This window comes from Chiloscyllium punctatum, chromosome 17 (genome assembly GCF_047496795.1).
Source record: "Chiloscyllium punctatum isolate Juve2018m chromosome 17, sChiPun1.3, whole genome shotgun sequence".
In the NCBI taxonomy this organism is placed as follows: domain Eukaryota; kingdom Metazoa; phylum Chordata; class Chondrichthyes; order Orectolobiformes; family Hemiscylliidae; genus Chiloscyllium; species Chiloscyllium punctatum.
This window is the reverse complement of record NC_092755.1, coordinates 69,173,781-69,201,427: the sequence shown is the minus strand read 5'-3', so window position 1 is coordinate 69,201,427 and position 27,647 is coordinate 69,173,781. Positions and strand designations below refer to the sequence as shown.

The following is a 27,647-nucleotide window of genomic DNA, read 5'->3' as shown; positions in this document are numbered from 1 at the left end:
TCAAGGAATACCTTGAGAAAGTTTGAGGGTTTGTCAATAATAAAAGAACAACTCAAATAAGATTAGGGACAGTCAAGAACAGTAATGAAAGTTGTGCATGGAGTCTGGGGAGATAGGAGAGGTGCTAAATGAATATTTTTTGTCAGTATTCACATTGGAAAAAGACAATGAGAGAATACTGAGATACAGGGTATTGGACTATATGGGATTCAGGTTCATAAGGAGGTGTTGTTAGCAATTCTGGAAAGTGTGAAAATAGATAAGACTCCTGGGCTGGAGGGGATATATCCTAGGGTTCTCTGGGAAGCCAGGGAGGAGATTGTAGAACCTTTGATTGTAGAACCAAAGGAATAGTGCCATAAGACTGCAGGATAGCAAATGTTGTCCCCTTGTTCATGAGGAGGAGTAGAGACAACCCTGGTAAGTATAGACCAGTGAGCCTTTGGAAAAGATTATAAGAGACAGGATTTGTAACCATCTAGAAAGGTATAATTTGATTAGGGATAGTCAACACAGTTTTGTGTAGGATAGGTCGTGCATCACAAACCTTACTGAATTCTTCAAAGTGACCAAACAGGTGGATGAGGGTAAAGTGGTTGATGCTGTGTGTATGGATTTCAGTAAAATGTTTGATAAGGTTCCCCACACTAGACTATTGCAGAAAATACAGAGGCATGGGATTGTGGGTGATTTAACACTTGGGATCAGAAATTAGCGAACTGAAAGAAGACAGAGGGTTCTGGTTGATGGGAAATGTTCATCCTGGAGTTCAGTTAGTGTTGTACCGCAAGCATTTGTTGTGGGACCACTGCTGTTTGCCATTTTATAAATGACCTGGATGAGGGCATAGAAGGATGGGTAAATTTGCAGATGAGGTCGGTAGAATTGTGGATAGTGCAGAAGGATGTTGTAAGTTACAGAGGAACATAGATAAGCTGCAGAGCTGGACTGAGAGGTGAAAAATAGTGTTTAATGTGGAAAGGTGTGAGGTGATTCACTTTGGAAGGAGTAACAGGAATACAGAGCCAATGGTAGTGTGGATGAGCAGAGAGAGATCTCTGTGTCCATGCATATAGATCCCTGGAAGTTGCCATCCAGGTTGATAGTGTTATTAAGATGGCATATGGTGTGTTAGCTTTCATTAGTAGAGTTTTGAGTTTCGGAACCATAAGGTCATGATGCAGCTGTACAAAACTCTGGTGCGGCTGCATTTGGAGTATTGCGTGCAGTTCAGGTTACCACATTATAGGAAGGATGTGGAAGCCTTGGAAAGGGTTCAAAGGATATTCACTAGGATGTTGCCTGGTATAGAGGGAAAGTCTTACGAAGAAAGGTTGAGGGACCTGCGGCTGTTTTCGTTACAGAGAAGTTTGAGAGTTGACTTAATTGAGACATACAAGGTAAGAGGGTTAGATCGGATGGACAGTGAGAGCCTTTTTTCCCAGGATGGCAATGGCTAGCACGAGGGAGCATAGCTTTAAATTGAGGAGTGATAGATATAGGACAGATGTCAGGGGTTTCTTTACTCAGAGAGTAGTAAGGCATGGAACACACTGCCTGCAGCAGTTATAAACTTGCCAACTTTACAGGCATTTAAAATGGTCAGTGGATAGCCATATGGACGAGAATGAATGGAATAGTGTAGGTTAGATGGGCTTCGGATTGGTTTCACAGGGCGGCGAAACATCGACAGCCAAAGGGCCTGTACTGCATTGTAATGTTCGATGTTCTGTGCATTCACAGCACCGATCATATGTGCTAAATTTCTGTCCTTTCGCTACAGTTCATGTATTCAGTTCATTCAGTATTAACATTATGACCACAAAGAAATTGAAGTTGAACAATCATGCATTATCTGACAGCTCACTGCATTCCTTGTGTCAGACCGAAAATCTTTGCCAGACCTTCCCTTGAGTCAAGTACCGCAGATCAGCTTGGCGGGTGAGTTCACCGTAGGCAGCATTACATCCATCAAGTAAGGATTTAAACAAATGGTGCTGAAAGTCTTTTGCTCAAGTTGTCTCAACAACAACTTTCATTCCGTGAGCAAACTCCATAACTTTACTCACTAATGCTTGCTGGTGTATTATACACAGTGGTAGTTGATAAAACGGGGGAAGAATTCGAATAATTTATCCAAAATGCAACCAAGCCTGCATTTGCGGCGAGCATGACTAATGCACCTTCAGTTGTGATAGAAAGCAGTTGCTTAATTGGAATGTTTTTCTCAAACATATTATTTGAATTCATTGTAGATATCCTCATCCTTGTTAGTCATAGAGTACGTGTTCTCTAGAAGGGTGAGAAGATCCTGGTTAATTAGCTGCTTAAAAGCCATACGCACAAAAATTGGTCACGTTGATGGATTCAGTAAACTTCAATGCAAAGCAGAAGTCCAGTTGCCTTTGCTGAAAAGAGTCTTTGGAGAAAGATTCCATTCACCTTGCAACTGTGGATGCACCAATGACATCCTTTGTGCTGCTTCTCTGAATGCTTCTGCTTTTTGAATAAAAAGTCAACAGCTATAGTCACTGCTCCTTTAAATATTTTGCCATCTGTGAAAGAATTGTTGTGTTTTGCCAAATGGCAGAAAATATGAAATTTCTGTTGAGTTTTCACAACATAGTACAGCTTGCCAACTTTCTTTGTCTGAAACATGAAAGGAAAACTATTCTTGAATTTACTGTATGTTGATGTGGCATCATTCCAAATTCTACTTTTTATCATTGAAATAATTTGCTGCCCATTAGGGAGATGGTTTCTTTGTTTTATGAAGAACAAAAATTAATTTTCTCATTGTGTGAAAATTATACATTTTTGATTTCTTTCTAGATTGTCCAAGTTCAATCACTATTACTTCATCTTGTAGTTTGTGGCGTCACTCTGCCACTTGCTATGTTGCATATAGGTCTCTGGATCCATACCTCTGGAACATTCAGGAAGTTGTTGGCTGCTTTCAAATGTGGAGGCACAGAAGGTCACTTTTGTGGTCATGATGTACTTCTTGGGCCCTTAGTCGGTTTGTATTGCTCAGAAATTGAACGTGAAACAGAGCAGTATTCCCATGATGTTTCTTCATTCTGCATAGTCCTAACAGATAAGTAACTGAACAAATAAAACCTATAGATCTACTGAAAACAGGCAGAGGAATGGGACTAGTTGAACTGCTGTAACAGAGAATCCACACTGTAAAATATTGGCTTCATTCATCAGTTCCTAGAATATTTATTTCTTATTCATTTTTTGGACTGCCACCACAAAACTTACTTTACCCTCCACTGACAGCCCATCTGGACTATACAAACATGATGCAACAAGTTGGCAAAGCCGATTAAAGAGCATACACTTAACTCTAACTGTGTGGCTTCCTAAATTCAAGATCTTTTATTCATGGCATGACTATCAGTGTTCACATGAGGAGGAATACAGGCATGTGGTGAGATCAACTGTCAGACATGCATGGCAGGGCAAAAATGGTTGACGGTGGGATCGACTGTCAGGCTCTACAATTCACCTATTGATCAGGATCTGAGTTGGAGATCACTGCTTTGGATTTTAGAAAATCCAGGAATCATTTAGCGTTTTTGTACATTTTTGGTAGTTTAATTTTCGACACTTATAACGGATTGCTATAAAATAGCAGAGAGAAACTAAGCCACGGAAATGAAAATTATAAAGGTATTGGAGATCTGATCATGTATAATCATACTTTAAAGATGCAGAACTTGAATAACTAAGCCAAAAGAAATGATAATTGGCTAAGCATCATGCATGCAAAATCAAATATATAGCTGTGCACTGGTAACCTGATGGTGGAAAAACATTACAAATACAATCACTTTTGTACAGAAATAATGTGAGCATGCACATTACTCTTTATCTTTCATAAAGAATTTAATATGATTAAAATGTAAGATATATATTGCTATTTCTGTACACTATGATCAACAACTTTTAAGTAGCTATTGATTGTCAGACGTTAGTTTGCATTTGGGTTTGCATCATAAAATGCAAATCTTTCACAGGTTAGACAACTTGGCAGATATTACAGTCATAGAGATATATAGCACAGAAACAAACCCTTTGGTCAACTCATCCATGGTGATCAGATATCCTAATTAAATCTAGTCCCATTTGTCACCATTTGGCCCATATCCCTCTAAACCCTTGCAGATATCTTTTAAATGTTGTTATTGTACCAGCCTCCATCACTTCATTTGGCAGCTCATCACATACACGCACCATCCTCTGCATGAAAAAGTTGCCTCTTAGGTTCCTTTTATGTCTTTCCCCTTTCCCATATGTCGTTTAGTTTTCAACTCCTCCACTTCAGGAAAAAGACCTTGGCTATTCATGCAATCTATGCCCTACACAGTTTTATAAACCTCTAAGGTCACCACTCAATCCTTGATACTCCAGGGAGAATATCCCTAGCCTATTCAGTCTCTCCCTATAGCTCAAATCTTCCAACCCCAACAACTATTTCGTAAATCTTTTCTGCACCTTTTTGAGTTTAAAAAAATCTTTCCTACAGCAGGGAGACCAATACTGAACTGAGTATTCCAATAGTGGCCTAACAAATGTCCTGTAGAGCCACAACACAACATTCCAACTCCTACACTCAAGGCACTGACCAATTAAGGTAAGCATACCAAATGCCTTCTTCACTACCCTGATCTGATCATGTACAATCATATTTTAAGACGCATAACTTCAAGAGCCAATTATCATCTTTTTGGCTTGGTTAAGGTTCATGCATGCAAATTCAACATATATAGTTGTGGTACTGGTAATCTACATGCACAGAATTACCTTAAATTGTTCACTGTTTTTAGTCCAGATACAGTCATACTATTGTCAATTTAATTCACATTCAAGTTGCAAACACACAAATGGCTTGTGCACAACTTCTAAACAATTCTGACAAAATAATTCTTAAGAAACAAGAGGAAATACATGTCTGTGGAAGAATTACATTTAAAGGAAATATGGAATGAGTAATCTTGTAAAATCCGGCTGTGTTGAAGTGGCTCGGTTAATATTCCACATATTAACTCTTAAAATTACTTCTTTGCCTTTATTGACACAACCCATTACACACTCAGATTTTCCCACTTGCTTACACGTTCAATTCTACGTCAATCATTGCACATAGCAACATGAAGCACTACTGGTGTACACAATTTAATTGCACAAGAATATTTATTGTTTTGGATTTCCATAGAATATTTGACATGATTCATATGTGATAATTTCAATTTCTACAAATTAACAGAAAATATCCCCATTCACATTAAGGATTGGGAACAAGTGGTAAGAGATTTATAGTAATTAATAAAAGAAGCAAAAGAAATGAACAAAATCTCTCTTTCATTCAATATGTGGTTAGAATCTGGTATGCATTGCCAGTGAGTGAAAGGCGGCAGGTTCATTTGGCATTCAGAGGGCAATTCGACAGTTATTTGGAAAGGAACAACATTCAGGGTTACGGTGAGAAGACAGAAGAATAGCTCAAAGGTAGAAGATAGAGGGTGGTGGTGGAAGGTTGTTTGTCAGACTGGAGGCCTGTGACCAGTGGAGTGCCACAAGGATCGGTGCTGGGTCCTCTACTTTTTGTCATTTACATAAATGATTTGGATGCGAGCATAAGAGGTACACAGTTAGTAAATTTGCAGATGACACCAAAATTGGAGGTGTAGTGGACAGCGAAGAGGGTTACCTCAGATTACAACAGGATCTGGACCAGATGGGCCAATGGGCTGAGAAGTGGCAGATGGAGTTTAATTCAGACAAATGAGAGGTGCTGCATTTTGGGAAAGCAAATCTTAGCAGGACTTATACACTTAATGGTAAGGTCCTAGGGAGTGTTGCTGAACAAAGAGACCTTGGAGTGCAGGTTCATAGCTTCTTGAAAGTGGAGTCGCAGGTAGATAGGATAGTGAAGGCGGCGTTTGGTATGCTTTCCTTTATTCGTCAGAGTATTGAGTACAGGAGTTGGGAGGTCATGTTGCGGCTGTACAGAACATTGGTTAGGCCACTGTTGGAATATTGCTTGCATTACTGGTCTACTTCCTATTGGAAAGATGTTGTGAAACTTGAAAGGGTTCTGAAAAGATTTACAAGGATGTTGCCAGGGTTAGAGGATTTGAGCTATAGGGAGAACAGGCTGGGGCTATTTTCCCTGGAGCGTCGGAGGCAGAGGGGTAACCTTATAGAGGTTTACAAAATTATGAGGGGCATGGATAGGGTAAATAGACAAAGTCTTTTCCCTGGGGTCAGGGAGTCCAGAACTAGAAGGCATAGGTTGAGGGTGAGAGGGGAAAGATATAAAAGAGATCTAAGGGGCAACGTTTTCACACAGAGGGTGGTACGTGTATGGAATGAGCTGCCAGAGGAATTGGTGGAGGTTGGTACAATTGCAACATTTAAAAGGCATTTGGATGGGTATATGAATAGGAAAGGTTTGGAGGGATATGGGCCGGGTGCTGGCAGGTAGGACTAGATTGGGTTTGGATATCTGGTCGGATATCTACCTCCACCATTTCCTCTGGCAGCTCATTCCATACACGGACCACCCTCTGCGTGAAGTTGCCCCTTAGGTCCCTTTTAAATTTTCCCCCCTCACCCTAAACCCATGCCCTCTAGTTCTGGACTCCCCTACCCTGGGAAAAGACCTTGCCTATTTATCTACCCATGCCCCTCACTATTTTATAAACCTCTATGGTCACTCCTCAGCCTCCAACACGCCAGAGAAACCAGCGCCAGCTTATTCAGCCTCTGCATATAGCTTAAATCCTCCAACCCTGGCAACATCCTTGTAAATCTTTTCTGAACCCTTTCAAGTTTCACAACATCTTTCCGATAAGAGGGAGACTAGAAAATGCATACAATATTCCAAAAGTGGCCTAACCAATGTTCTGTACAGCCACAACATGACCTCCCAACTCCTATACTCAATGCTTTGATCAATAAAGGAAAGCATACCAAATGCTTGCTTCACTATCCAACCACCTGCAACTCCACTTTAGATTACTTAGTGTGGAAACAGGCCCTTCGGCCCAACAAGTCCACACCGACCCGCCCAAGCGCAGGCCACCCAGACCCATTTCCCTACATTTACCCCTTCACCTAACCCTACGGGCAATTTAGCATGGCCAATTCACCTTACCTGCATATTTTTTGGATTGTGGGAGGAAACCAGAGCATCCGGAGGAAACCCAGGGAGAATGTCCAAACTCCACACAGAGAGTCGCCTGAGGCAGGAATTGAACCCGGGTCTCTGGTGTTGTGAGGCAGCAATGCTAACCACTGTGCCACCATGCTGTCCACTTTCAAGGAGCTATGAATCTGCACTCCAAGGTCTCTTCGTTCAGCAACATTCCCAGGATCTTACTACTAAGTGCGGAAGTCCTGCCCTAATTTGACGTTCCAAAATGCAGCAGCTCACATTTATCAAAATTAAACTCCATCTGCCACTCCTCAGTACATTGGCCCATCTGATCAAGATCCCGTTGTATTGAGGTAACCTTCTTTGTTGTCCACACCACTTCCAATTTTAGTGTCATCTGCAAACTTACTGACGATACCTCCTACGTTCACATCTAAATCATTTACATAAATGATGAAAAGCAGTGGACCCAGCACCGATCCGTGTAGTTCATCACTGGTCACAGGCCTCCTGCCTGAAAGGCAACTCTCCGCCACCACACTCTGTATTCTACCTTCGAGCTAGTTCTGTATCCAAATGGCTAGTTCTCCCTGTATTTTATGTGATCTAAGCTTGCTAGCCAGTCTACCAGGAAGAACCTTGTCGAACACCTTACTGAAGCCATATAGATCATGCCCGCCACTCTGCCCTCATCAATCCTCTTTATTACTTCATCAAAAAACAAATTAGTGAATTATGATCCGTGGAGAAGAAGCTGAGGATTCAGGAGATAGAATTCTTAGTTTCAAGACTTCAGAACTCAAGAACGTCAGAACTAAGAGAGTTTCAGAGATGTGTTGCCCTTATTGAACTGAGAATTGACAGTTCTCAGTCAATCCAACATTATGTTGGATAGTTGAGGGAAGATGTGAAAGGAAATTCTTGCTGGAACTAAGTGGAAGGTCCGAGAAATCTCAATCCTTATACAAAACTTTAAAACAGTATTCAGACTAAATGCCTAATCTTGCAATTTCTGATACTGTACATGTCTGATTTGAGCTTTTGGGGGTGCAAGTTAATTGGTGTAGAAGGAAAATCAAGAGGTTTGGTTTTAGACTACAAATAATGGTGTTTATTGTACCTTTAATATAATTAATGCAATTGCATTTTAGGATAGTATTTGTTTGATTATTTTGTGAAGTAAAATGCTTTAGTTTTAATCCATGTACCTTGTGGCTTCAATCTTCGCAAATATCCAGTCTTTGGATTTCAAAATCTCCAAGATCATCATAACTTCTTAATTATGAATGTGTGTTCCGCCTATATCTTTTACTGTGAACTGCTCCATGATCAGCAAAGCTAATGTTTTGAAAAATAAGCAAATTCTTTTCCATTTTGGCAAAATTAACAATCTGGAAAAATTAGATCTATTTCGCATTAGAAACTGATGTAACTGAATTGGAATCAATCTTAGCAAAAGTCCTTTTCACTTGTCAATTGCTTCACTTGACAATTAGACATTTTCAATTTTAGGAACCTGTTTGTTTTGCAAAGCTCCATTCACATGAGTAATTTTGCAACTTTGTACAATGGGTATCAGTTGATCTTCAAAGTTGGTTTATATAGTTTTTTCCAACACAATACTTATCTCAGCATACTGGATTAATTAATTTGGCACATAATCACTAGTGTCCTATTTCCTTTGTGATTATCAAAGTGATGTCACAACTAAACATTGTGATTCAAAATGCTATTCTGACCAGGCATGCCTAAAGGACAAAGGAACCAGATTTTGGTTTCATTAAACTTGTATATAATTAACAGATTCTTGTCTCAAACAAACATGTTTATTCCCTCATCATACATTTTGCTAAAAAGTTGGCTTCCCTGATCAGGATGTGGCTCTTGTTAACTAAAATGCAACTTTATTTAGTGAATGGAATGCATCATTGAAAGTACAAGTGTTTTTTCCATAATAATATTAGTCTGAAAATAGTATCAAGCTGTCTTTAAATTCCTGTTTTGTCTAATAAACAGAAAATACCATATTGTAAGATAATCTCTTTCAGGCTCAAACAAATATTTAAAAATATTGTAAGCACATGAAAGAAAATGTTAAATCAATGTATACAATTGCTCCAAATATTTTGCTCAGTTATTACGAACAGCTTTCGGAAATTAAAACAAAGCATTTCAAAGTTATGATAATCCTTTCTCAGTTCTTTAATGAATTTATTCATAACATAATGCTTAAAACGCAAGCATTTTTTGTAAGAGTTACTTGGCAGTATGGATGAACTAGTCAACATCTGGTACATATATTAATGACCAAACCACCTCCAGTATCATCAAGTTGTTAATTAAGCCTGTTTCAAAGACAAAGACAATGTTGAACATCTTGAACATCAATTCCATTTAAAGCACACCAGTTTAGATCCTAAAGAGATCTTGCAAACCCAGCATCCGCTAAATGCTGGAACGGATGTACTTCTGCACTGTTACAGAAGTAATTACTAGTTCAATTAGGTCTCACACATCACTATCATTCTTATGAAGAATGAGTTTTTATTTTGACCATTGCTTCCAGAGAATTCACATTTAGGTTAGGGAAGATATAATTGCAACCTTGTCATTTTAAATGGAGTGTCGATCACACCAAGTATTGAGTAAATTCACCTTAATCTGCACTAAATATTTTGATCATATTGCTGCCTATTGTGCAAGATTATTCAGATTCTGAGTAGCAAAGTGTGAACAGTTAATCAGAATAAAACATACTGAAGCTTTCAAGGATAGTGCACCCTTGAAAGATCGGATCTGTGGATACATCAAAATTGGGTGTCTTCCCAAAAACAACAAAAGCAACACAGCCATACCATGAAACACAGAAATTGTCTCTTTCTAATTACAGGCTGGCTGCTCAATAACCTATCTGAAACACTAGTAAATTAAGCTTTTCTGACTCAAAATAGCCTGGGTGTTTGGCTAGTAACAACATGTTCATTTTCTTCCAACAGCCTTTTCCCTTTGAAGGCATAGTGTTGATAGAATGAACCAGACAGGAATATGGTGGCCATGTACATAGTTAACTGCAAACAGCTACAAAGCTACTGCAGAATTTTGTCCACTACAGTAACAGATCATTCTGACAGTATCCAGGATCTCAGCAGGTTCTGCAAAATTCTGAAAACAATGCAAGAGAGAAAAAAAAAATCAGAAGAAATTTCCTTTCACCAACTCAAGGTACCTGAAAGCTCTCTGCAACTAATTACTTATTTCTGGACAATAATGTGGGTAATTAAAAGTGTCAAATTTGCCCAGCAAATTTCCTCAACAACAAACTAACAAATAATTGTTTTTGGTATTATTGGTTGAAGGATAAATGTTGTTCACAACCACTGAAAAAAATCATCTGAATCTCCTCGACAAGCATTATGGGATCATCTATGTCCACCAGTGTGTATGGCCTGGCCTTAATTTAATATTGCTTGTTTAATATGGGAAGTACTTGCATTAACAAAGGTGAGGACAAGGACAGGACTGTCCCTTACAATTGAGCTGCGTTAACAATGATTACTGTAGTGTCACAAATCTGCGGCAAAAACTGAGTTCTTGAGCCACATGGAAAATATCTTACATGATCTCAGATTCCCATGTTACCGTATTCCAGTATGCTTTACTATTTTAAACAGAAAGTTGAATTTTTTAAAAAGTATGGAGTTTATAAAATAGGGAAGTGGAGGAGCCTTTTATTCTTTGTACTACAGTAATACTAAGAACATAAAGGCTTGTTTTTATACCAAAATTCTTTTAATCCCCTAACAGTTAACAAAAGCCCACACAAGTCCTACTGAACACACATTACTCCTTCAAAGATGAGAGACAAGCAGTACAAGAAGATACAACTGATTGCATGGCTTAGACTGTCTATCTTTCCAGCTTAATGTAGCTGGCAAGGAAACATCTAGAACTGATAGACCAACTCTGAAGTGCACAATAATTTTGGCACAAGTAGAAGACATTTTCAATTATAACCACTCAATTACGATTTAATTACTGGCACAAATAAATTTAGTCAGGGAGAAGCACCTTTTTTAAAAAGTTGAAACAGGTATTAGTTTGTAGCATAATCTTACGTTAATTGCATTTTAGCAGTGATAATGTTAATACACTAAAATACTACAATCCTTCAGCAGTGTTGTAAGGATTCCAGGTAAAGCACAGTAATGAGCACTAATACTTGATACGGTGTCTATTTGAAATGTTTTGTTTTTGTAGCAATGCAAGTATGCATCTTGTTATCCCAAACTCAGATCGCTTCTGTAGAAAGCAGAGTTGCCTATAGGATGAAGTAGTACAGGTCGCTTTGCTATAACACATGTTTGGTTCGCATGAATTTGATGTAATGTGAGTGCAAATTGGGGATGCTGCTTGTAAAGTGTGAATTTTTAAAATATGCATTGGCAGTAACACAATCACATCATCAACACTTTAAGCGCTGTTTCTAAAGCATGATTTTTCTATAACTCAGGGTTGCACAAGAACACAACCATTGCATTATAGAAGAACTGACTGTAATGGTGCTAGTCATTGATGAGCTAACAGTTAAAAATTACTAAGTATCATACAACATTAAAGCTTGTTGCTTACATTTGACATTTCCTGAAATACAAAACTACCAATACACTAAAAAGGTCTAGTTACAATACTGTTTCAGGAAATTTTTATTATCATTGTACACAGTTAGCTTAAAACTACAGCATATCTCAATTGTGCATAAACGTCTGTAATGTCACAGTGCACAGTCAGCATTACGCTATAACATTTTCATCAATGCTAGGATTACTTCAAAAAAATTATATTTAATGTCATTTCACAATAGGCATTTTGATATATATACTACACAGGACACCAAAACAAAAACAGAAAATCTTTTGCTGACATAGGAATGAGATTTAAAGTAGAATTCAGAAAGTTCAAATGCAGGTAGACTGGGAGAATCAGGGTGGTATTGGACCTCAAGAAAGAGACTTTGTGGAGTGCCTCCGAGATGGATTCTTAGAACAGCTAGTGCTGGATCCTGTCAGGGAGAAGGCAATTCTGGATCTGGTATTGTGCAACGAACCAGAATTGATCAGGACCTCGAAGTGAAGGAGCCATTGGGAAGTAGTGACCATAATACAATAAGCTTCAATCTGCAATTTGAGAGGGAGAGGGTACAATCGGAAGTGACAATATTTCTGTTGAATAAAGGGAACTATGGAGCTATGAGGGAGGAGCTGGCAAATTTCAATGGTGCAATACCTTAGCAGGAATGACAATGGAGGAACAATGGCAGATATTTCTGTGCATAATGCAGAAGATGCAGGATCAGTTCATTCCAAAAAGGAAGAAAGATCCTCGGAGGTGGCATGGGTGGCCGTGGCTGATGAGGGAAGTTAAGAAACATATAAAGTTAAAAGAGAAAAAGTATAACATAGCAAAGATAAGTGGGAAAACGAAGGACTGGGAAGCTTTTAAAGAACAACAGGGGATTACTAAGAAGGAAATACGCAGAGAAAAAATGAGGTACGAAGGTAGACTGGCCAAAAATATAAAGGAGGATAGTAAAAGCTTTTTTAGGTATGTGAAAGGCAAAAAAATGGTTAAGACTAAAATTGGGCCCTTGAAGACAGAAACAGGGGAATATATTACGGGGAACAAAGAAATGGCAGAAGAATTGAATTGGTACTTCAGATCTGTGTTCACTCGGGAAGACACAAGCAATCTCCCTGAGGTAACAGTGGCTGAAGGACCTGAACTTAAGGGAATTTATATTTGCCAGGAATTGGTGTTGGAGAGACTCTTAGGCCTGAAGGTTGATAAGCCCCTGGGGCCTGATGGTCTACATCCCAGGGTACTGAAGGAGGTGGCTCGAGAAATCGTGGATGCGTTGGGGATTATTTTCCAGAGTTCGATAGATTTGGGATCAGTTCCTGTGGATTGGAGGGTGGCTAATGTTGTACACTTTTTAAGAAAGGTGAGAGAAAGAAAGCAGGAAATTTTAGACCAGGTAGTCTGACTTCCGTGGTGGGAAAGATGCTGGAGTCTATTATAAAGGATGAAATTACGACACATAGTAGTAACAGGATAGGTCAGAGTCAGCATGGATTTATGAAGGGGAAATCACGCTTGACTAATCTTCTGGAATTTTACGAGGATGTAACTCTGAAGATGGACGAGGGAGATCCAGTAGATGTAGTGTAGCTGGACTTTCACAAAGATTTTGATAAAGTCCCGCATAGAAGGTTAGTGAGCAAAATTAGGGCACGTGGTATTGGGGGCAAAGTACTGACTTGGATTGAAAGTTGGTTGGCTGACAGGAAACAAAAGAGCAGTGATAAACGGCTCCATTTCGGAATGACAGGCTGTGACCAGTGGGGTACCGCAGGGATCAGTGCTGGGACCGCAGCTTTTTACAATAAACATTAATGATATAGAAGGTGGTATTAGTAATAACATTAGCAAATTTGCTGATGATACTAAGCTGGGTGGCAGGGTGAAATGTGAGGAGGATGTTAGGAGATTACAGGGTGACCTGGACAGGTTAAGTGAGTGGCCAGATGCATGGCAGATGCAGTTTAATGTGGATAAATGTATGGCTATCCACTTTGGTGGCAAGAACAGGAAGACAGATTACTACCTAAATGGAATCAATTTAGGTAAAGGGGCAGTACAAAGAGATCTGGGTGTTCTTGTACACCAGTCAATGAAGGTAAGCATGCAGGTACAGCAGGTAGTGAAGAAGGCTAATAGCATGCTGGCCTTCATACAAAGAGGGATTGAGTATAGAAGCAAAGAGGTGCTTCTGCAGCTGTACAGGACCTTGGTGAGACCACACCTGGATATTGTGTACAGTTCTGGTCTCCAAATTTGAGGAAAGACATTCTGGCTATTGAGGGAGTGCAGCGTAGGTTCACAAAGGTCAATTCCTGGAATGGCAGGACTACCTTATGCTGAAAGACTGGAGCGACTGGGCTTGTATACCCTTGAGTTTAGAAGACTGAGAGGGGATCTAATTGAGACATATAAGATTATTAAAGGATTGGACACTCTGGAGACAGGAAACAAGTTTCCGCTGATGGGTGAGTGCCAAATCAGAGGACACAGCTTAAAAATACGGGGTAGACCATTTAGGACAGAGATGAGGAGAAACTTCTTCACCCAGAGTGTGGTGGTTGTGTGGAATGCTCTGCCCCAGAGGGCAGTGGAGGCCCAGTCTCTGGATTCATTTAAGAAAGAGTTGGATAGAGCTCGCAAGGATAGTGGAATCAAGGGTTATGGAGATAAGGCAGGAACAGGATATTGATTAAGGATGATCAGCCATGATCATATTGAATGGTGGTGCAGGCTCGAAGGGCAGAATGGCCTACTCCTGCACCTATGGTCTATTGTCATTTTCATTTCTTTGCTTGAATTAAATCCAATAGATTATATCTTTAATGCAAACATTTTTCCAGTTACATGACAACAAGATAAAATTCTTCAAAAGTCATAAAACTCAACTTTTCAAGTTCTCCATGTATCAGTAAAAATGTGCAACTGAGATATATTTATAGAATTCTGTAAAGCAGAAATGTACAATCCTCTGGCAAAATTCTGCTACTTTTAGTCAATTCTCAATTTTACCCAGGCTGTGGAGCACCTCTTAACTGGTATCTTCCATTGATCGTTCTGCATAGGCAATCACTTTTAAACAAAATCATTTGCCTTTCAAAAACTTGCAGGCAGAATCAAATGGTTTTTTGATAGAGCTTCTAAAATTAATTATACCCTCCCAAAAAACAGCTTTTCTCTTTATGCTCTTGACAGTATTAAAATTATGCTGTTCCCCTTGCTCACCCAAATCGTCCAGATCCTGACATCACTGCTTTTACAATAATACAGCACTGATTAAATTGCGCACTTAACCTTACATGTTGTGGTCTCCAACTTGCCTGAATGGCTCCTATATACCAGAGTGGTTACTTATTGTTGAGATTCTGGACAGAAAAAAATCAGTGTAGAAGTAGAAAGATAAAGTTGCCATAGTCCTAGTGCTGCTTTCTCAAAAGAGAGAGAGAGAGAGAGAGAGAGAGAGACAGAGACAGAGACAGAGAGAGAAGACTCATTGTTGTTTAACCTGATAGGCATGAAGTTGAGAAAGACAGTCTTTATGTTAACCTCAGAGACATGGAGGTAAAAATCATAAGACAGAAGATAAACAAAGGGAAACCACAAGAATAAGAAGCTGATAGATTGTGGAGGAGAGCATGCGCAGACAGCAGGGAAAAGGATGCACATGTGTGGTGGCTGTAAGGAGGAATGAAGAAGACGACTGTCAATGTGGCAAGTGAAGGGAGATGTGTTATAGAAGAATTCAGGATGCTGTAAAAACAAAAGCTTGCATGGAAAAGTAGATCAAAGAGGACCCCAAAGGCAAGTAGAGGGAGGGAGAGAAAGGAGAGGAGGAAAAAATATAAAGGAAAAAGGGAAAAGCAAAAAATGAGTTAGATGGCATGAAGAAACATTTCAGAAAATGCACTGCAGATTGGAAATTTGATGCAGCTTTTAATCATAAGCCTGTCTGAATTGGAAGTAATTCCTCAAACGCCTCCCATTTTCCTCTTACACTATAATGTATCATACCGCTCCAAAAAGTTAAATATTTTTACAGTTAAGAATAACCAAAACTTTGCATACATTTGCATCTTGATCATTGCAAAAGTGACAGAATCACCATTTTCCATCATGCTTTCAGACATGTATATCGTTATAGAATATAGTTATTCTTATGAAAACCTCAACTGGTTTATTATTTGCACTTATTATCCAGCACAGAAAATAAATTCATTACAGGATTCAAAAATTCAAATCCATCTGACTATTTAAAGATTCTTTCAACACTTACATTAACAACTGATTCCTTAAATTTGATGTGCAATCTGTAGTTAGACAAAGCAATAACTGCATCCTCAGCACGTCCTATGTATTCTGTACTTTCCCCATGAAGCTCAGGAAAAGGAACCTACAATGTTAAATAATGGGGAAGCAGTTATTATTCAGCATTAGCTATGAATAAACAAAATACTGCAAATTAATACTGTATCTGTTTATCTAGAAATTCACAGCCACAATCTTGGCTCAGCCGTCAAATACATGGTTAGCACTCTGGTGCAGAGCAGATGGGGATGGAAAAATAACTAGCTTTTGTTGTGTAGAGTTCTTGAACTTTTGAGAGACAATAATCCGAAAATGTGAATAAAATGCTAACCTTCAATCGATAACATGAGTACGCAGAATTCAGGAATTCAATGCAACAAAAGCAGCATTTTTGATGTACGTATGTGTGCGTGGAAGGGAAGTTAGCATGAGGAGATCCTAGTTAGCACTAGGAGATCCTGTTAGAAGATTCCTGCTGGTTGATTTTGTTTTGTCAGCTGTGGTTTGCTGGTAGCACTCACAAAAGGTTGTGGGTCAAATCCCACTTGATACTTGAACATAATCTTGGCTAACATTACAGTACAGCAGTGAAAGAGTGCTGCATTCTTTCAAGAGAAAAGTTAAATAGAGGTCCCATCTTGGGTGTGAAAGATCCCACAGCAATATTTTGACAATGATCAAAGTAGTTTTCAATAGAGTCTTATCTAATATTCATCCCTCATGAAAAAAAAACTTTTTCATCATAACACTGCTGTTTGTGAGAGCTGCTTTTGCAATTTGGTTGCCACATTCCAACTTCAATTGCAATTGAAAAGCACTTAATTAGGGACATCCTGAGGTCCTAACCCTAATGAACGATGCTGTGGAAATGCAAGGCTTAATATCAGTACCAAGAGGATATCAAGCATCAGACACCAAAGATAAGCTGGGATTGGAGAAGTAGTGATCTTAATGTCATTTTGGAGCACATGATTTGAACATTTGATGTTGACAAATGGATTTTATTTAAGCAGATCATCACTTACCATGGAAATGATCAGAATACCTCATTTGTAAATGGAAAACTGGCTGAAAGTCTACAGTACTTCCAATTAAATCCACATTTTTCTTCTATACCTGGAGGTTTTCTTCTTCTCTAATTAGCTGTTTTCTAGGAAAGATCTGATTGGCTTGGATACACTCCAAACTATGTTGTCCTTCTTCATCCTGAAAGGAGAAATAGTTTTCTTTGTAGTCAAAGAATGTACATACATGATTGCCCTGTCAATTTATAGTGGCCCCACCTTCTGCATTAGAGATATAAAGACTACCTATTGTGTAGGGCTTTATTCATTATTCAAATGCATACACACTCATGACACCAGGTTTGTCAGAACCACATGATTTAAGCTGCGCACATTCTGGCAAACTCTTACAAAATATTGCAGATGCTGGAAATCTGAAATTCAAACAAGTGCTTGAAAAATTCATGTCTATCAGCATCTGTGGAGAGAGAAAGAGTTAACATTTAAAGTCCAGTCTGACTTCAGACTCATGTTAACACTCCTTTCTCTCCAGGTCTGCTGAGTTTCTCCAACACCTCCTGCTTTTTTTTTTATTTCTGGCAATCTGTTGCTTATGATGGATGTCAATGCTCACGATAGCGGTTTCCCAAGATAATTTGCCTCAAAAATACCAAACTGATACTTTAGCTGCTGAATTACAGTTATGATACAGGTAGTTCTCCTATAATGCCATAGTTATACAAAATCGCTTAAAGGAAATAAGGGGACCTATGGGAAAAGTGGGGTTGGCAGACCAGCAAAAGAAAACACTCACGATCACTCAAAAATCACTCAAACGCCTAACATGAAGTATAGGTTAGCCTGAATGGAGGTTTAAATCATAATAAAACAAAAGTAGATTTGACACATTACATTGAAAAAAAATTGTTAATGCAGGAACAGAGGGTCATCATCATCACCACCTTCAGATGCAGTTGTGGTTCTGGAAGTGGATGGCTGTGAATGATTGTCTTCTGACTGTTTCTTGGGAGTTGGTTTAGACTGCGTGATATGCAGACACAAGAACAAATTAGAAGGACAAATGGTATGTATAAGAGTAATGCAATCCTGCAGGAATTATACAGGGCTTATATAGGAATTATACAAGAATATTCTTGTCTCGGAGGGAGAGCAAAGAAACAATCACGAGCTTAATTTTTGAGATGAAGCTGCTCAATATACAGGACTGTACCTCTCAGATGTTCAGATGGCAGCTGACATCAGCACATGTGCAGAACAGCATGGAGACTTCAGCACTGACACTGGCGCATGCATAGAACAAAGCATTCAAAATGATCGAGACTGGAATCTCACAATTGCGAACAGAGGTAAGCATTCTTGAAAATACCATTCCCTAATTCTTCAGTGAAGTTTTTGCCAAATTGCACTGCAGAAACATGCTTTATACGAGAACTACCTGTACACTGAAACTTTGCCAGTCCACAATTCTTAGGATTAAGTCATTTCTGGTTTTCAGAATTTTCTAGATTATAGAATGTTAGAATAAACAACTAAAGGCAAAACATGTTTGTACACATTATATAACTATATACATGTATCTGTTTGAAGCTCAAAACAATTATAACACATTACAAAACAGTAAAGCAAAATGATTTATCAAAATATTGTAACTTTGATGTTTCCATTTCCATTGTACTGAATCAAAATTATGTCAATTATGAAGGAACAGATGTGTCTACTCAAACCAATTCGAAGGAAGTGAAGACTGCACACGCTGGAGATCAGAGTTGAAGAGTGTGTCACTGGAAATGCACAGCTGGTCAGGTAGCATCCAAGCAGCAGGAGCCCTTCCTGATAATGGGTTTATGCTTGAAATGTCAACTATCCTGCTCCTCAAACACTGCCTGACCGGCTGTGCTTTTCTGGGGTAGAGGAGTCCAGATCGAGAGGGCATAGGTTTAGGGTGAGAGGCAAAAACTTTAAAAGGGACCTAAGGGGTAACTTTTACATGCAAAAGATGGTGTGTGAATGGAATGAGCTGTCAGCAGAAGTGATGGAGGCTAGTACTATTACAACATTTAAAAGGCAATTGCATAGGTAAATGACTAGGAAAGTTTACAGGGATAAGGACCAAGTGCTGGCAAATGGGATTAAATTAGGTTGGGATATCTGATTGGCATGGACGAGATGGACCAAAGGGTATGTTTCCATGCTGTACATATCTATGACTCTATGATCCGTTTCTAGTTGACGAAAAAGAGTACCAGTACCATTTATGACATCAAGGACAGGCTATCCAATCATTAGCTTTTTCCAAATTCATTCTTTCTGGTTGCTAGGTGCTATTGGAATGCTCCCCTTCTTATAAATTGCCTTCCTTCACCAACTGTTCTTCTTGCTAAGCAGAACTAGAAGCTCATCCTCTGGTGAAAGCGAGTACAAATTCAAATTAATGCTCTACTCTATACATTCTTATTCAGGAAAGCTCTTTACAAAATTAACATAACATTAGCTCTCTCAAAAGGACACGTCTATACACGTTAAATAACTAGGCTAAAATGCTGTGAGGCCTTCAAACTTTAGGTGGGCACCTCACTCTGTGGAAAATGTCAGTGACCAGTGGCAGACTCATTAGGCACTGCCTATATAAAAGATCAACACTTAGTGCCTATTTTAATTTCTTAGAACTTTGAAGGATGAGTTTGTAAAAAAAGGCTTCAGTTATAATGGTTTGCTGAAATACTTCGTACATAATAGCGGGTCAGAATCTCCATAGCATTAAAACTCAATTTTCTTTGCTTTAGAAAAGAAAATTTATTTTCACACAAGATGAATACAAAAGTAGTCATGTCTAAAGTTGCCTGAATCACTCACTCAATCTATCCTATCCGACCTATTATTAGAGTTGCAGCTTTGATACACTAGCATTGTAAATGAGCATAGAACATATCCAACTGCACAATGCAATTTTTTTTAAAATAAAGACTGAGATGAGCTAAATCTGGACATAAAGCAGCAATAGTCAGAGGAAACATGGAACCATAAATTGGCATGTCATTAGAACATTGGATGATATTTTGAATTGAAAACCATGATAGCTAACTCTTTAGCAAACCTTTAAACACTTTGTGAAATTATTGAATGCTTATGTTAAGTCATTGGAGCTTGCAATTGCTAGCTAATCTCACATACTATGTGTCATCATTTATAAAGAAAATATATTCAATATAGTTGGAAAGTTTCCCATCATACATTGCAACAAAATAGCCAGTGTTGAGAAAGTTTTCCAAGACCTGTGAAATAACTTACATTTATAGATCACCTTGAACATAGTAAGGCAACCCAAGGAACTTCACAAGAGTGTTGTAAAACAAAATTGGTACTGAGCTGCGAAGGCATGATTGGGTTCATAGCCAAATGCTTGATTAAAGAGGAAGGTGCAGAGGAAGAAATAGAGGAGTTAGAAATGTTCAAAAGTTTAGAGAGAAAATTTCAGAGCTTTTGGTAGAGGCAGATAGAGCATGGTGATTATTCGTGGAGCAGAGTTGTGGAAATAGATGAGCATAAATATCCGGAAAGGTTTTGAATTGCAAGGAGTTTGCAGAAGTAGAAAAGAACTAATCCATGGATTTTGAAAACATGTATTTTAAAATCAAGGCATTGCTTAACCTGGTGCCAAAGTAGGAAAGTAGGCACATGGGTGTTAGGTTAACATGATGACATTAAGGACACTGGTAACAAAATTTTCAGCTCAAATTTACAGAAGGTAGAATGTGGTTGCCAGCAATATACTGGAACAGTGAAATCCTCGGGGTATCAAAGGCATGAACAAAACTTTTGTATTCTAAAGAAGTCCTAACTGGTCTTGAAATATTAGCTACTTATCCCTGCACAAATTAGCCAGACCTGCTGAGTTTCTCCAGCACTTTGTTTTCATTTAGGAATGAAGCTTTTAGCAGTAGACAAGCTGAGGTAGGGCTGCAAGTAATGTTTCAAAAATTGAAACAGATAGACTTGGTGGTGGCATGAAGTTAGAAGTTCACCCCAGGGCTATATATGGCACTAATTTACAAACAATCTGTTTTAATCTAGGCAGGAATTAGGGTGCCAGGGTGAGGGATGGAGTCAGTAGCTAGGGAATGTTTGAAGCAGGGCTTTAGACAGTAGCTTTAGTCTGACCAATATTTAATTCGAGAAATTTCTACTCATCTAATACTGGATGCTGGATATGCAATCTGATAATTTAGCAACAGCAGAAGAACAAGAATAATGATGATGATACAGAATTGGGTGTGATCAGTACACTAGTGCTTTTGGATGATGCAACGAAGGGGTAAACTGTGCACTTTCATTAACTATGATGTGACTATCCAAATCGCATACTCTAAAATTTCTCAAATTAGTCTGATCTCCTTTCACTAGAGGAACATGCAAAAGAGCAGAAGGAATTTCCTTCCTTTCACTTTTACTCTGCCACCAGATAATAGGAAGATCCATAATTATGCAAAAACAAGATTTTCAAGTGAGATTTCCCTACTGCTAAACTTGGTAGTGACCTTGAATTGCTACTGGGATGATAATATGAAAGTATCAACAGATATTTTATTTTTGTATCTTTCCTGTCTGCTGGACATTTCCAAATTGAGGGATAAAGCTTTCACTGTCCACTACACCACCAATTTTGGTATCATCTGCAAACTTACTATTTTTAGTATAGAGGTCAGATCTTCTACACACAAACTTCATGAACAGGCTGGAAAGCAGAATATGATAAAATTGGATCCCGGAAGAAAGGTGGGGAAATGAGGAGAGCATAATATACATGTAAGGTGACTGAATTTGCCTCATCTGTACAGAACCAAACACTGACCTTAAGGAGTGAATGCTTTTGATAGGAAAAATATTAACTGGAGCAAAGGTGGCGATCTTGGAGATTTAAGGTAGCTGGAAGGAGGAGTTTTGCTTATGGCACTGATTATCTCTATTTACTTGAGCTAAATCAATCTTGCAGTGTGTAGTGGCTTGATATATAAAGAGTGAGCACTTACTGGGTCTCCATCTCTTGACTGTGCAACTCAGTAGGTATACTTTTAAAGAGAAAATTGTTTCTAAGTTGCAATAAATCTCTAACTAAAATGCTGTTTCTCAAGAGAAAAGCATATAATTTGGGCCTGCATAAATTTCCTGATTTTGCAAAGTAATTTAACATTTTATGGTTAACAACAAAAAAAAAGTCCTGTTAAGAATTTTTTGTCGGAATGAGAATGATTGGTAATGTCACCACACAAGTAAGAGGAACTGCGGAACATGAAGACAATATAAAAGTGAATCTATGTCACAATAGTGGCATGTGTTTACTCCTAGGAAAACGTTAATTGCACTCCTAGAAAAGTTAGAGCTCTACATTTGTGTAGATTATTCTGGAATGAAGATGTTCATAAAGTAACTTAACAGCAATCAATTATTAAAACAATTCAGAAAAATCAAACTCTTATAATTTCAATGACTCTGCAACAAGCAAATGTCCCCATATTTTTTTCCTTCTTTTGTAGCCAACTGCTCTTGTAGCAGAGGAAATTGAAAGGGGAACTACATTGGTACAGTGAGATAAAGGCGTCATATGTTTAGAAATTTTAAAGCCAACACAAAACTTGCCTTCTAATATGTTAACTCTATTCCATCAGCCTAAATTATGTTTCTGCAACAAATTCTCCGGCAAGTCATTCCAGTCCAATGACGAATGTGCTCCAAAATTATTTTTCAGTATTGACATTGGTGATATGACCTATCATGTTCTCATTTTAAAATATTCTGAATGTACTTTGTCTGAACAGATCAACATTTTATTGTAGTTCATGAAAATTCCCCTCAACTGTATAGGCTGCAGAGTTTGAAATATGTTTTAAAGAATAAAATGTTCCTAATACTGAATTGTCAGACTCTCAATTATTCATCTCCCTCTCTGCACCTTCTCTAATGTTTATGCATCCTTTTGACTGATAAACCATAACTTCACTTTATTCCAAGTGACAATTACACTAAATAACCTTATTTAAGTTACATTATGCCATACAAGTATTTTGTTAGCTATTTAATTGCTTCATTAAATTGCCAAGATATTATTTTATCCATAAAAATGCAAAGTAGTACAGAAGAATTTATGCCCAATTCCAGCAAAAGAATTCATTGACTAGATTCTCAACAGTCAAAGCAGATTTAGTTGCTGTACTTAGTATAAAGTGAGCACCTCCTATATGAACTTGGTTCCTGTCAAGTACTGTTCCTAACTCCTACGATGATTAACAGTATTCTACACATGGACAGAAATGGTAACGCACTAAGTACAGTAGCAACACAAGTTGTATTTGCCACTAACAGGATGTTATCAAGCAGATGTTCTGCTTATCACACAAAATAATCAATGCTGCATCTGAGTTTCAGTGCAGTAATTATGTCAGGTATGTAGTTTGTATATCTCAAAGGCTAGTGGATCATATCAAACAGCATATCCCTTTGGCCACAACCAGCAAGATATTGACCATACCAACCCCAACCTGTGTTCACAATATAGTCCAACATTAGATGTTATTCTACAATTAGACAACATTTTTGCTAGATAATCTTAAGTGTGCCAAAAATTACATGGACAACCAATTTAAAGATTATCAATTGAGCTTGCAGGGCAGAACACATCTGTATTAAAAGCTAAACAGTTTCAACACACAGGGCTACTTTCTTTGCAGACAAAACGAACACGTGTGTCTGTTTCAACCCAAAAAAATAGCTGACAGTCATTCACTGATTCATTTCTCAAAAAATGCCTGACCAATGAAGAAAGGTTAACCTGCCTGGTTTGAAATCTAAACCGAGCTTGGCAGTCAACAGTCACTCATTGCTAAATTATTGTTTTTAAATTCTGGACGTTGCTGGATAGACCAACATTTATTATCTATCCTTCATTGTCTTTGAGAAGGTGGACTTGAGCTGCTTTCGAACCACTGCAGACCATGTGCTCGAGGTAGATCCTCAATGCCATTCATGAGGGAGTTCCAGGATTTTAACCCCAAGATACTGATAGATTAGTAATATATTTCGAAGTTAGGATGATGAGTGATTTGGAAGGGAACATGTGAATTGTGAGGTTTCCATGTATCTGCTGCTATTATCTTTCTAGATGAAAGTGATCATGGTTTGGTAGGTGCTGATTAAGGAGCCTAAGTAAATTGATGCAGTGTATCTTATATATGGTACATATTGCTGCTCCTGAGTACATAGCCATTACATGGCCATGTGAATATTTTGCAAATCAGGTAGGTTGTTTTGTCCTGGATGGTATCAACTTATTGAGTATCATTGGAATTGCACTCATTCAGGTAGCTACTACTATGTTCTCCATGGAAATACATCAACCAGAGTCCACCTGTCAGCCAAGCTGCACTTTCCTCTGAAAATGTATAAATATTAGCTTTTCTCTTTATTGAAATTCTTGTGAATTGTCTGGATGAGTACAAGATGAAAAGCTTTGACAAAATGTCTTGTTTATGCAATACTTAACGCGAGTGCAATTTTAAAAAGTATGGTTGGCTTGTTCAATAATCAAAAATATTCCAATGCAAAGCAAAATGTTAATTTTTAAAATGCAGGGGCTACAAAGGATGGTGTCATATAGCAGTCTGGCAGAGATGTGCATCATGTTCAAAACTTATAAGGAACCATTCATGGAATATAAAGCCCTTAAAGGACAAAGAGCAATTCAGGAAGAATTTAGAGGATCTAAGAGATTGCACTATAAAAATTATAAAACTAGCAACCAACTTACCATGTCAATTCCACAGTTCAATATTGTGTATTATTCTTCAGTATCACTTCTCTGTACTTCTGTCTCACTGGAGATCAAATCTGAAAATTCAAAATTAAATAGGGTTAATACACACCAGAAAAATAAAGGCAGAAACAAATTAGTACAGCAAAACAGTCAACTCGCACAAGTGCAATGGTCAACAAGATTTAAGTCACAATTTAAAAGGAATGAAATACAAGTTCATTCTTCTGATTTTTTTGATACATGCTTTCCTTTTAGTTTTTTCATCTTTTTTTCCTCATGTAGTCCTAATACCAGAGTCAAAAATATCTGCACATTTGTAGACAAAAAAACGTTAGTGGTCAATCGTTCTGAAGCAAGTTTTATTCATGCACTTACCTCAATTTACTTTTTCAGTCATCATCAGTTCATGGAATAGTGACTTGGGTTCACAAACTAATTGCAGCCATCGATCAAGTCATCCCTAAATCAGCATCACACAGAGAAGACGACTGGTAATCTGACCTCATCAATCTGATTAATGAAATAAAAGTCAAGTTTTGGTGAAGTGCAGAAAATACACTTGTGTTCTAATCACAGAAATCAGAGGCAGGTAGAACACAGTAACAAATCTCTTACTCTCCAGTTACAAAATACATAAGGTAGCTACAAATAAAATATTAATTGTGTCTCTTTTCATTATTATCTGTGATTTGTCAACCTTTTGATTTTATTAGTTTCTGCATCAGATTGTCCTTTACTGTCATTTTTTTGTTATCTTGCATTTTGCCTTGGACGTTCTCTTTTTGCAAATTTTGTTTTATTTTCCACCTTTTGGTTCTTCCATTTGCCTTCTTTTTCTCTATAAGTTATAGGTATTTATGTGCATCACATACATTTTTCACTACATTTCAATCATCCCATTTTTAAGAGATCAGGATATAGTAATGGATTTGATGTGGGAGGGACAGTTTCATCCTGTAGCCTGTATTGATTGAAACGGGGTCAGCTAGATGAACACTCCGAATGTGTGTTCCTTGAATTGGCGCAGGTTAACCTGCGCCAATCAGGGATCCCTGGTTGACAGATATAAACAGAAGAGTCATGAGTTCTGTTCATTCTAGGAGCCGGCTCTGAACTAGCTGGGTCAGTGTCATGTGCTATGCACATGTAAATAAAGGGTGACTTGGTAATGGGATACTGACCTTCATGGGGTTATTTCATAGTCCAAAACAAAAGTTTTAGCACATGCATTATTTTGCTTACTACAAATGAGAAACTGGTGGATTGTTTGAGGACAGATGCAGTGGGACTGAGAATGGAGATTGGATTGCAATGGGGCCTGATATACAAGCTAGAATGAGGAGACGGAACAAAGGATTCCCCTAAAAATTAGGTTTTTGCTCTGTTGGTATCTTGTTCTCAGGCCATAGAGCATATACTGTGGTAGGATCAGGGGACAACCGGAGTTTAAGATGCCAAAAAGCTTTAGAATGGCCAAGCTGAAGTTCTGACTACTTCTCAGTTTCTGTTTTTTTACAAAAAGACAGCTGCAACAAATCAGCTATTTCAATAGTTCTGAGGCAGTTCAACACTTATAGTTACCAGCTAAGTTTACAGCAGCACCCCAATCTGGATTTAGAAAAGATAGAACTGAATTTATAAAATTATTTTACCTATTTCATTTATAAAATTATTTTACCTATTTCAAATATTCTATATACAACTTAATTATTTTGAAGGGTCATGACAATTATTATGAAGGCATGGGATACTGAAAGAAAAATTAAGCTAGGGAAGTAGAAATGATGGAGCAAAACGTCCGACGGGGCCAAGAGAGTGGAGTCATTTAGGACAGACTTTCATGAAGAACAATTGGTTCAGCAGATATGACACCTGACAATGCGGAAGATTTCTGAGTACGTCCTATCTAAAATACTGAGTACATCATCTAATTACTATTTGTTCAGCCCCAACCCAATAATTAGCAATGTAACAGAAGTCAGCATTAGCTTCTTACCAACATAAAAGAAAAATACTGCAGATGTTGAAATTGTGAAAAACTCAGTAAGTCTGGCAGCATCTGTGGAGAGAGCAACAGAGTTTATGGTTGGAGTTGGACATGACTTCCTCAAGGCATGTTGTATTTAAAACATTAACTGTTTTTCTCTCTCCACAAATACAGCCCATTCTTCACACCAATAATGTATGAATCAACATTTAAATTGGTTCCAGCAGATCATTCTGCTAAGAATACTGAGCCTTGATTTGATCTGAACACATAATTAAGAGCACAACGTCAAGTGAGGCAAGATTAAAATCTTCAAAATCAAGGTGCCACTTTACTGGCAAGGCATCAAGCAGTCCCTGAAAAATGAAGTCAGCGCAATCAAAGGTGAAGCAAAGTGACTGGCATCATGTCAGTTTCAAAGAAAGTTGCAATTACTGGAGGCCAGTCTCAGTCAACTACTGCCACAAGCTTGTCAAAAAAGCTTCTCCAGCACAGCCATCTCCTGTTGTCTTAATGACCTTCCTTCAATAAGGTAAACAGAGAAAAACCCATGAAGAAATCAACACAGTGTTCAGTTAGATTGTTCAATATTAAAGCAGCCATACAAACCAATAGCAGAAATCCAGGATCGAAAGTAGTAGATAATTACTATTATGAACAAAATAAAAGCCCAGTCAGCTCTCCTTTAATGTCGCCACTCTCCCAAGTTCATCCAACCAAAAT

At 38.1% G+C, this 27,647-nt stretch overlaps 1 protein-coding gene across 13 annotated transcripts in view; it reads right to left on the bottom strand.

Moving 5' to 3' along the window:
• Positions 1-27,647, bottom strand: part of mtmr3 (myotubularin related protein 3) — a 143,105-nt gene that overhangs the window by 69,061 nt on the left and 46,397 nt on the right. For 9 of the 13 annotated variants that reach the window (XM_072587377.1, XM_072587375.1, XM_072587382.1 and 6 more), the window contains 5 exons: positions 26,934-26,996; positions 25,313-25,447; positions 24,932-25,011; positions 17,225-17,314; positions 16,077-16,193 (listed from right to left, as the gene is read on the bottom strand). In XM_072587377.1, coding sequence (XP_072443478.1) covers positions 16,077-16,193; positions 17,225-17,314; positions 24,932-24,934 — 210 coding nt within the window. In that variant the 5' untranslated portion in view covers positions 24,935-25,011; positions 25,313-25,447; positions 26,934-26,996. Of the gene's footprint in view, positions 1-16,076; positions 16,194-17,133; positions 17,315-24,931; positions 25,012-25,312; positions 25,448-26,933; positions 26,997-27,647 lie in introns of all 13 variants that reach the window. The other 4 variants (XM_072587378.1, XM_072587376.1, XM_072587380.1 and 1 more) reach the window with 2 other exon arrangements.